This window comes from Vidua macroura, chromosome 6 (assembly GCF_024509145.1).
Source record: "Vidua macroura isolate BioBank_ID:100142 chromosome 6, ASM2450914v1, whole genome shotgun sequence".
NCBI classification, from domain to species: domain Eukaryota; kingdom Metazoa; phylum Chordata; class Aves; order Passeriformes; family Viduidae; genus Vidua; species Vidua macroura.
In genome coordinates this window covers 39,184,462-39,196,337 of record NC_071576.1, presented here as the reverse complement: position 1 = coordinate 39,196,337, position 11,876 = coordinate 39,184,462, and the positions used below count along the sequence as shown (strand labels likewise).

The 11,876-nt window shown below is 41.7% G+C and overlaps 1 protein-coding gene across 1 annotated transcript in view; it reads left to right on the top strand.

Annotated features, from left to right (window-relative positions):
* Nucleotides 1–6,440: 6,440 nt before the first annotated feature.
* LRP4 (LDL receptor related protein 4) overlaps nucleotides 6,441–11,876 on the top strand; it is an 82,970-nt gene continuing 77,534 nt past the window's right edge. Inside the window, exon 1 of the mRNA XM_053980580.1 lies at nucleotides 6,441–6,611. Coding sequence (XP_053836555.1) covers nucleotides 6,527–6,611 — 85 coding nt within the window. The 5' untranslated portion in view covers nucleotides 6,441–6,526. The remainder of the gene's footprint in view (nucleotides 6,612–11,876) is intronic.

Sequence of the window (11,876 nt, the reverse complement as noted above, 5' to 3'; positions counted from 1 at the left end):
TGATAGGAAAGCAGGTGGTTGACATCTTATCAGAAACACTCAAGGGTTATATCTTGTTTGTGTTGGCAGTACTTGCCAGACCTATCATGCCAATAAAGTATTAGAAGTGAATCATCTGCAAAAAAAAAAAAAAAAAACAACTCTCCTTATAGTTCTGTCTACATTTTTACATCTCCATAGTGGCTTCTGCAAACAAGAAAGGTGTGTGAGCTGAGAGAAAGATGTTTATGTCTGTCACATCTATTCCCACAACTACTTGTTTCTTTACAAGCCCAATTGAAGTATTCTAGGTTTTTTAAGAAAGGAAAAGTCAGCCCATCGCAGATACTCCACATACTGAGATATAAGATCCCCTTTCTTTCTGATTGTGTGATTGATTTTTACCACAAACTTCTTATCTGAGTACAATGACTATTGATGGCAAATTACATTAATAGCCGGAAGTCAAAGAAAGACACAGGTCTTCAGTTCTTTAGAAAATACTTCTCTGTGGAGTCAAAAATTAATTTAGGAGACACAACTTGCTACTTATCCATTTGAATGTGTTTGGGGAATAAAGGTGGCTAGGCTTCTGTCTTCAAACTGAATTCTTCTTTTGCTGGTTTTTGAGAAAACATTTCCCTTTTAAGCTCTTCCTCTTTTCCTTTTTTTCTGTGCCAGAGTCAAGGTATTAAGCTGTGCAGTTCCTAAGGGTAGGCCATAGGCTACCTTTGCAATGCAGACATTGTGCAAGGCCTGGATAATTGCCATTTCACTTCAGGGAGGAGTCTCATCAGGAATTGAAGAGGGTATTTATTTGCATTATTTTTACATAGTGAATGTTAGGGAACCAGCAAAAGAAGGAGCAGAACCAGCTTTCAAAAACACAGGAAGAGCTACCATCTCAAATAAAACATGAAGAAAGATTTGGTTTGCTCTGTTGTTTGGCTTTGGTGGGTTTTTTCCTATTTTGAGAGTCAATTTACTTATGGTTTTGTTTCCTTTTTTTTTTTTTTTTTTCCTTTTTTTTTTTTTCCTAGAGTGGAAGATTAAAGGGCCTTGGAAGTTGGTTTCTGTCCCACCTTCTAGACGCACACATGAAAAGGGGTGGGGTTAGATGAATCTGTACTTTGGACATTACAATACAAAGGACCTTTTGCAAGATTCTTTATATATCAGCTTTTGAATGTAGCCATTTGATGTAATCTTTAGTTTTGCTGGTCTGCACTGCAGAGTAGAATTAATAGTAGTCCATGAGATGATCATAAAGTTTCCCAAAACAAATGTGCAATTGGAATGCTTAGAAAGCAGCAGTTAAATGAAAGGTCAAGAAAATTAAGTAACACCTAAACTCTCATCTGCTAACCTGAATTTTATATTTTTGTGAATGAAAACAATTGTGATAACACTGCAGAAGATGGCATATGGTTTTATTAAGAATAAATGAGCAGTAACTTGAGAAACACTGTAGGGACAATGGTGACAGTATTTGAATGTTTATGACACCTATGAGCATCTCTAGGTACACAGTAGTAGTGCCAGTACTTAGAAAACTTAAGGGAAGTTGACAAAGGAAAACATGATAACATAAAATATAAATCAATGTTAAAATTTCATTTAATGTATTTAACATGGAGACCATAATTTACAAGCTGGATAACCAGATGCAAAAGCTGTCAATCCCTCAGCTCTTTGGAAAATTAAACTGTTTGTTTACATCAGTGAAGTTGGACACCCAACTGTCCTATGTATGGGTAAAATCTGACTTTTAACTTACCTGGTAAGCCAAGCTACCACCTCTTTAGTTCACTGGTGGTTTGGAAGAGGGAACTGATGTGGGTAATGTACCAGTGAAATAACTAAAGAAATTAAAAGGGCCATTGGAAAATCTCATGGTCTATTACCTATGGTTTTATCTTGAACTTAGAGCCCTGTTAGGAACATTTTGGTGTTTTCCTGGCTTTTCTCTTTATTTAGTGGAGGTCACTAGTAAAACAGAATTTGGTCAGAGTGCAGAGTTTGTAATTATCTTTCCAATTAGAATTTCCTGAACTATATCCATTGTAGAACCTAAATTCTGTAGGGGTTCCAAAAGATCACCTAGTCCAGTCTGTACTGCATCAAGACTAAACATATCAAGGTTAGTACCAGCATGCTTATCAAATTGTGTTCTCATAAAAATCCAGTGGAAGAGATTCCACAGTCCCCCTAGACAGTCTGCTCCATTGTTGAAAAATCCTCAGTTGGAATGCTGATCAGAAAAATCTTTTAAGCATTTCTTGTTGCAAATGAAGTTGACTCTTTCATGTCTTTCTACTGGAGCCATAGAGGATGGCTGATCAACATCTCTGTAATTAGCTCTTATAAATATCAGAAAGCTGCATCTGTCTTGAAGCTTTTATTTCTTGTCTAGGCATACCTAATTCTTTCAGCTTTTTCTCAAAGGGTTTGATTTATACATTTCTTGTTTTTATTATTTTCTTGTTTATTTTCAGTTGTTTTTATGTTTCTATGGTGTTCAGGCAAGACCAGACACAGTGTCCAATTGGGGCTTCAGTATTACGTGAATTTAAGAAATCTTAAGAAATATTAAGAAATTTAAGAAATCTTAAGAAATTGTCTCATATATGACACACCTGTTAAGGTGTTCCAGAATTCAGCACATTCCTGGCAGTGCTGCTTCACTGTTGGTTTATATTGTTTGTTATCCTAAGATGCTGTATTTCTGTCTAGTCCAAAAATTCATGCAGTTTATTCATTTCTCATTCTGTTTCCCAAGAATAATATGTTTCTAACTACTGTATTTTTCCTTGTTGGTTTTCGGACATTCTGACCAATTTGTCAATAGGATTTGGGGTGTCTGATCTCATCCTTCCTAGTGCTTCCAGCCCTTTGCCTTTGTTTTGAGGCTATCAGTTGTTGTAGGACACATTTTACAAGCATAAATATTGCACTGTTTAAGTTGTCAGTGAACATAGTAGACAAAACAGAACTCAGGACATATCTTGAAACAGATCTGAAGTGCCTTTGCCTTTTGATGAATAATGACTAATGACCACTGTGGTTTCCTTCTATCAGATGCTTGCACATCTTCCTGTATCTGTATTTAAAATGTTGTTCTATGCAAGTGTCTTGTGAGATGATGCCAAAAGCCATACAAGGTGTGTCATGTCTGTTGCCTTCTGTTCACACAGTGAGCTTTACATTACTTTAAAAAAGGAACTTGGTTTAGCACAAGTGCATTTTGCCCAATTTTCATGTGTTTTTAATTCTAGTAAATTAATTCACTCTATCTCAAATATTTAAAACAACAATTGCTCCAAACCTTTCTGAACACAACAGTTAAGCTACCCAATGTGTCATTCTCTTCTATGAAACTTGAGATGTGGAGAAGCATCTTCACAAGGAAAAGCTCATTTGAATCCTTTAAAAATAGTTTCATAGGTAAGACTTAGACACTTTTTTCTTTGTTTCCCCCTTTCTTTCTTTAAACTAATTATTAAGATCTTTGCAGTTTCAAAATAGATAAAGTGTATTTTCCCTAATAATCCTACCTCATTTTGGTCCCTTTCTTCTTTTTCCAATGACACCTTGTTCTTGGTTGTCTTTTTCCTAACACAGGTTTGTTATTTAAAAACACCCTGGAAATGATGCAAACTATTAGTATTATTTCATAGCACTTATTTTCTATAATTGGATTGGTTTATTTCTCTAATGTTTCTTTTGGAGGGGATGTATCTGAATTATGTCCCAAAATGGTTATTAGGATAATAATCTTCTTCCTGTTCCATTTATAATGACTGGTTGAGCTTTTTTTGCTTGGGCATGTTGTCATATAAATTAATTGTTAATTATATTTTAATTACTTCTTTCTCATCTGTCTCACAACACTTGCATTATATATCACTTATCAGTGATCTATAAATTATTGCAGGTTACTTCATGATGTTTCTCCCTCATAGGTGTGGGTAGAAAAAAGTACCTATGTTGTGCATGGGTTGAAGTGTATTCTGATATTTCCATAATCTTAAAGTTATTTGGTCTGAAAGAGGCAAGACCAAAGCATATGGTTAAATGTTACCAGCATTATTTAGCAACTATTCTGCTTTTACCATAAATATCCATTTTATACTGCATAAATTTACTTTACAATTATTCCTCAAAGATTCCACATGTAATCAGGGCTATATTCAATCAAAGTATTTATCAACAGGTAATTGAGATGTTTATAATATAAATTTTCATCTGTCTAACTGCAACCTATTTAGGAGATTTTTGTGAAAGTTAATACTATGTGCTTCTCTAACATTTCACCAGGGGATTTCAAAATTACTAATAAGACAGAGATACACTTTAAGGAAGTTGAGCTTAGAGAGGAACATGATTTGCCAGAATATAGTGCAGGATGCAGAGGACTGGTAAACACACTTTACAGAGTGGGTAAAAACATTTGTTCTCTGGGGAAAGCTAACAAGTGAATGTGTTTAGGACAATATTCTTCAAGTGGCTTTTGTTTCAAACACAGGGAAATACTCAACATCTGACTGTTCCATGACCTAAGTATATAATTATCAAGAAGTTCTGGGCCCTGTGTCTGTGCTTTATCACAGTCAGTACTTCAGCACCTAAACTTCTAAAAGCTTCTGTGAGTCTGAAGTCAGAAGGACTCCTCTGAGTTATACTACCTGATGATCTAGCCGTAGTAGAGAATATAAACTTAAATGAATTTTGGTTATGTTGTTCTGTATTTTAGGGAGATACAGTGAGGGTTTTGCATTCTAGTCAGTCAGCCAGTCAGTGTGAAGTTATTGTTTTTTCTCTCTTAACTTTAACCCACTATTCAGAATTCTTCCACTTAAACTCTGATATCTCAGAGTTTATTATTTTACAATAATTGTGTATACTTTCTGTGCCTCAGCCTATCACTGATTCCAAGTCAATATTAGAATACAGAAGTTTTTTAATCTCTTCACCTCAGCCAGTCCCTCTTGACTACCTGTATTTGTTGTTACTCTTCTGCAACTTTGTACACTTTGCCTATCTTGCACTAACATGGATCTATTCCTATCTTGAAGCAGTGGTTCTGCATATAAAGAAAAAAGTCTGCTTTTTAAAAAATTTGGTGGCCATGTACAGAAGATTTAAAGACGGTTTGCTGCTTACTGTTTCTTGTGGTGTTACCACTCTTGAGAGTTCTCTTCAGAGAAGCTGTGTTGGATTATTTTCTCTTTTCACTGAGAACAATTTGTCAAGACTCAGTCCCTGTTTTAATTTTACGTTGACATTTTTAATAATACCCCTTGTCTTCACCATTTTACACTTAATTAATAGGAGTGGCATAATTCAATCACATGCTGTGCCATTTTCTTACTCTTGTGTTTGTTTAGAGGATGGGATTAATTGCAGCTTCCTCTGGATTCATCTGTGGGAAGGCTTTAAATAAGACCATTTTTATTACTGGCTCTTCGGTGTCAATTTGACAAAATTCTCATCTTCCCCTGTGGTCCAGGGTTTGGACTATCTGAGTCAGTTTTCTGTTCAAGTTAATATTTTGAAATCAACTGAGATTAATTATTTAACAACAGTTCCTTGCATTGTCAACTCTATACATTAAAATATCAAATCATGCCAAAAGGATCATAAAACTGGCTCTAAGGGTGATCTCCAGTGAAAGCCCGTATGCTTCTCTACGCAGCACGGAACAGAAGGCACATAAGCCAATTGTCCAAGTGTTAATTCCTACTCCTGCAGAAAACGACCATAAATCCTTTTGTAGGGTACCGGAGATTCGTACGTAGTCAGCTATCTTCGGACACCGCGGCTATTAGGAAAACACCAAATAGCAGAATATTGTCACGAATGGAGGGAAAAATCAGACGTTTCTCATAGGTAGCAACATGCACGCTGGGCAAAGGGCTTGTGAATGTTTCCCTTTCGAAGGGAGTTTGGTAAACGGGGACGGGACGGGGAGAAGGGCTCTGCGATTTGTCCTGGGTACAGCAAGCTGGCACAAGTCGGGAAGCGGTGGCAACGCGCTGGGATCGGAGCATACCGGGCAGCCGACAGCCAGGAGCAATGTTCCTTGGCGATGCTGCGGGAGTTGGGACAGGGAGAGGCGACACCGACGGCCCCGAGCACCGGAGCCGCTTTAGGAAGGGCTTCCCCGCCCGCGGTGAGGGAGCTGTACCGGGGGCAAGGGCTGAGGGGTTCTAGGGCTTTTGGGCCAGCCGAGGGGACAGACGACGGCCCCTCGGGATGGGGAAGGGAGGTGCGTGTCTCGCCGCGGAGCCTCCGCCGCGGGACCGCCTCCGCTGCGCCGAAAGTTTGCGAAGCGCCTCGGCGCTGGGGGGAGCGGGGCGGGGGCTGCCCCGGCGGAGCTCCTCCTTCGGGGCCGGGCCTGGGCGGGCGGAGCGGGGAGGGAGCCCCCAGCCCCGGAGTGCCGCGGCTGCGGACGGAGCGGGCGGCGGTCGTGCCGAGGTGCTCGGCGCAGGAGGAGCCCGCGACGTCGCTGCGGGCGGCCCGGGCACGGGGCCGGGGCGCTGCCACCATGAGGCGGCGCGGCGGGGGTTGTCTCCTGCCCGCGCCTCCGCAGCTCCTGCTGGTGCTGCTGGGAGCGCTGCTCCGCTCCAGAGGTAAGCGGCTGCCGCGGCACGCTCTGCCCCGCGGCAGCGCGGGGGGCCCAGCTGCCGTCCCGGGCTCGGCGGCGGCGATCCGTGCCCGGGCGGAGAGCCCTGCCCGGCCGCGCCGCTCACCTGCCCGCGCCCGCCGGGCGGGGAGCCCTGCCCTGCGCCGCTTTGTCCGCGCCCCGTCCCGCGCCCGGACGCGGGGCTCTCGCCTTCGCCGTGTCTCGGCGGGCTGGAGCCGGCGGAGTGCCCCGGCAGGCCGGAGCGCGGGTCGCGGAGAGGCGCTGCCCTGGGAGCGCCCACGCGGCCGCTGCCCCCCGCGGAAGTTTGGCGGCGGCGGGCGCGGGCTTTGTTCCCGCGGTGCGAGCGGCGGGCCGGGCCGGGGCGGGCGCGCAGGTTGCCTCGCAGGCTGCCGTGCCCGGCGTGTCGGGACAGCCGCCGCTCCGGAGCAGGAATGCAGCCGCGCACCCGCCGCGACGGGCCCCTTAAAGGTACAGCCCGGCTCCGCGGTGGCGCCCCGGGCTACCTGCCTCGCTTCGGCGTGGACTGGGAGTCCTCCCGCGGCGCCCTGGCACAGCGGGGCCAGGGCAGGAGTACCAGAAATAGTGATGAGGGGAGGGTTTCGCTGCGCTCTTAGCGAGCCGGGAGGTAGTCTCATGAAGTCTCGCCATGAAAACTTTAGCTTTGTGGTTGCTCTGTCAACTGACATCTCTTGTTTCTTCGTCTTGTGCTGTGGCTCTTGATTTTACAAGAGCGCCCGGTGGAGAAGAAAACATCTAAACGCTTCGCAAAATTGTTTATAAAGAGTTAGAAGGCTTTTGGGGGAGGGGTGTGGAGAGGAGATAGGTACCTCATTTCTTTCCCTTCACTGCTTTGGCAGCTGCTGTATAATTTCACCCATCCGTTTTCTCCTGTGCTACTCTGAAATTACAGGAAGCATTTGCAGTAGTGCTGCTGACCTCCATCATTCTTACAAGTATTGCCCCTGGGGCACAATCATAGGGAGTTTGGGTTTCAAGTAATATTATTTCTCTTCTAACAAGAAACCTAATTGCAGGCAGCTTTGAAGAATGTGCTAAGCCAGCTTGGATAGACTGACTAGAGAGGGCTGTAGTTCTGTGTATCAGAAAGCCTGCTTTTTAGGAGCCAGAAGTACTCTTGAGTTCCCAAATGCCACACAGATACTTAGCTGCCCTCTAGGAGTGAGAAGGATTTAAAAGCTAGATCTTAGTGTAGGTACAGATCTGGATGTGTTTTATTTTGGCTGTTACCCAGGTGCTCCTAGTTAATGTGTCTGGGCTGTTAACAGCCATGTGGGGGATGTCTGATTGTAAAATGCAAGTTTGCTAGTAGGTGGTTGTTCCTTGATGTCTCTAGGATGCTTTTTTTATGGCAGCTTGTTTCTCTTTCAAGTAGTTTTCCCATCAGTGCACTTTTGTGTCCTCTTGTCAGATCACTCTTAAGTTTATGATTGGATGTGCCAGCTGCTTCCAGAAGTGAATATCCTCTTTCCCTCATCAAAATATGAGGAAATAAGGACACAATTTTACAATAAGGACACAATTCCTGAGCAATCTTTTTCCTGTTAGAAGTAAGAAAAAACATGAGGAGATATCAGGATGGAGGTGGCAGAGAAAATGCCAAAATTTGTGATGAGTCGGTGTTCCTGCACTTAGCTAGAAAATGTTCAAAGTTGTCCCTTAGAAGTACCTGCAGGGGTGGTGTGCAGCTTAACTGTCATAAAGCATTTATAGAAGTTGTGATGCCAAACAGGTAAGTTGTTAGAAACACTTGGTCATTTACTTCTCTGCCTCAGTATAGGAGAGTGTAAAGCAAACAAGGCTGCAAGACTGACCTTTGACTCTTTTGTAGTGGATAGTGGCAGATCAAACTGGAGAAGTCTATGCCAAAAAATCCCCATACCAAACCAACAAAAGAGGTCTGCAATTATCTTGAGCTCTTGGAAAAGTGCATTGCAGGTAAAAACACGTATAGAGAGGGAATTTAATGCTAATGTCACACACTGCTGGAGGCTGGAGTGAAGAAGGACCTGGTGTTAAGATGGTCTGTGTTGGTATAAATACAGAATGTCACAGAACCCGTCTGGCTGATGTGTTTGCTGTTCTGGCTCCTGGAGCTCTGCCAGAAAAATACATAGCTAATATCAGAGCTTCACTTCTGAAACATCTTGACTATGTTTTATGGCTAGAAACCTGAACTTCTGTGGAAGTATATTTTGCAGTGGGAATCACAGTTTCAACTGCCTGTGCTTGGCATTGCTGTTGGTTCTACAGCTATTAGCCAAGTGCAAAGCACCCATTTTCTTATTGTCAACTTGGAGCTGATTATGTTGTCCTTCCCGGGTGTGCTGAGAGTGCTAGGGTTTGCTGAATCATCAATTTGGATGATATTCACAGATCTCTTGATCACCCTGAATTATCTTGACTTTTTTTTTTCAAAGCGGTGATGGCACTGAGTAGCATTCCCTGTATTTCTAAAATGAAGCCCAGCATGCTGCAGGTGGTGACAAGTGATTTTGGTTTTGTTTTGCTTTTGACAATTCTTTCTACTAAAACATAGTGGAAAAGCATATGGCATAAATCTTCCAGTATGAAGTTAGCATTATTGTTTTATGTAGTGTATATAAGCAATTTTCTTTTATATTCTCATTCTAGAAACTTTCAGTTAGCACTTTCAGTCAGCTTCTACAGCACTGTTTTCTGCAATAGAGAAACTCTTCTTGTATCTTGGGAGTGTGGGTGTATGCAGCAAAAAAACTAATAGGTGCATAGTTGCATAAAGTGTTTGCATTTCCAGAATGTCTTGTGAACCTTGATGAGGGATATTCTCTTCCAGTGGGCCACAAAGTGTGATTGCAGAAAGCTGGTAGTTTTTCTACATTGTATTCCTTGAAACTACAGAAGAAAAAAGTGGTTCGATACAAACATTATCCAGTTGTTTGTAGTTCAAACCAGAAAACAGTATTTGCTGTATGTTAACTAGAAAAAAAAATCAAAGTGATTTGTATTTTGTTTTTACTTGTAAATGCTCTCCAGACTAGTGAAATTAACATTATAAAATGGTTAAAACATTAATTCTATGAGAATGATCTGTAGTCTGATAGTGCTCTTGAATCTTCATGCACTCTTGTGAAATAGGCAAATATTATCCTTGTTTTGTAAATGTGGGAAGTGAAGTAGAAATTGTCTTGCCCAAGGCCAACTCCATTTGCCCTAGAATGCAACTTACCGTCGAACACAATAGAATGTATGCTTCATAACACTTATAAAAGCTGATAGAGAGATATTATCTTAAAAACCAGTCAAGGTTTTAAAAAGAGGTTTATATACTAAGTGCATGTTCTGCAGCTTCATTGAATTCCTTTGCTGCTTCTGACTATTTCTCTTTTTAATAATACTTACATTTCTCTTGCTGATGGTCACTGGATCATAAAACTGCAGTTTTACTGACTCTGTTGGAAAGGGTGAATTGGTAAATAAAGTATTATTAAAATAATTGTAAAAAAGGATGGATATTTAATTTCTCTAGTCCTCAGTTATTTCTGGCTTAGGTATTTGTTATGTTTTCTTATATGGGTTTACATAATCAGATGGTATATATGTAGACTTAAACTGACCATCTTTTAAGATGTCTGGCTTTACCTGATAAAACATCCAGAGCTGGAGCTCTGGCATACAACAAACCCCCTCCTTTAAATGGCATACTGTATTTAGTGGCTATCTTTGTTTCACACAAATCATGGCAGAAAACACTAAATGTAATTGTCATCCACGAATCTCATGTCCTTGATGGTTAGGATCTTACTTTTGTGTCTGTGGTGCCAATGGTTCTTTGCCATTGCTGTTAGGTTAGGTATTACTCTTTTATGGGGGTTTGTTGTCTCTACTGAGTGAAAACTGGACACTGTAATGGTCCTTGAATCTCTTCTTTCTTTTGTCTGTAGATTTCCATTTCCCTCTACTAAAGATGGTAAGCGTATGGATGCAGGGGCTTGTTATTCTGTAGACTTATGGTTTATTCATGCTGTATATCTGGTTGCTCTAGGACTGTTACCTGGGAGTATTTGACTGCCCTCCTGTTGTGAGTGAATTCATGTTCAGGTTTTTCGGCTTTCCAGGCATGTTTTTTTGCCTCTCTTATGCAGAGCTGTCTGGTAGATGCTGAAGCATTCCAGCCTTTGCATTTAGTCTGGGGGTCTCTTGAGCTGCAATCAGTCTTTCTGTGAGGTCTCCTTGGCTGTTGTGACCCTAGATGAAAGGAGACTCACTGTGTAAAGGCAAGAAAATAAATTTTCATAAAGACTTTATTAACATCAAATGTTTGTTAAATTTTGTAGTGCTGAATTGTGAACAACTGAAATTCCTCATATCAGGGAATTAGGTAATTTAATATAGAAGACAAAGAAAAAAAGGGAAGTGAATTATCATGAGTCCAATTCTGATGGTATGAGATACATTAAACATACTGGTATAAGCATGTTAGCACACCTGTGGGTTGAAAAGTAGTAACAGAAGCTTTGTCTGTCATGAGGTTCTTAGGTGATTAGGTTCTGGCATTAGCCACCAGTCAGCAAGTCACAAACTATTAAGATTAACAGACAGTAATGTAGATGGATATTCAATGTTTGCACTGTCAGTTGCAGTTTTGTCAAGAAGTGTACGACCAAAGACAGCGCAGATCTTGTTTCTCAAGCTGTTGTACGTTGATAGCAACTTTCTGGTGTTGCAGTACTCAGAAGTAAAAAGCACCAAATTTTTTCCCTGAATGGGTTAGAGTTAGAATAGAATTCACCTTCCTCCTACTGTAAGTGATGAGGTTGTATAAAGAACTGTTGTCCAGCAAAGCTTCCAGTAGATAACATATTTGCCTGAAAACAACCCTCATGTTCTGTAGTGCCAAGGTGGAATTTTACTCTTGGAGTTAAATCTACCAGCAGTGAGACGTTATCATGACTCCAGGCAGGGGAGACCACTCTCCTGGCTACCAGCATGGTCACTTCCTCTGTATGCCCTAGCAGGGCATAGTCTTCTGTGTCTCTTTGTTACTGCCTGACAGCCCCTCCCAGCTGCTGGAGCTTTCTGTTTCTATTGCATAGCAGCAGTTCTTTAATCAGAAATCTTGTTAGTATTCAAGGATAATTGATCCGACTCTCTGGTAGGGGGTGGGGACCCAGGCTTGCATCCTTCTCCTACTTGCCACCCCCAGTTTGACCCCTGTTGTCTCTTTGTTTTCTCCTGTTAAGTTTGTGCCAGT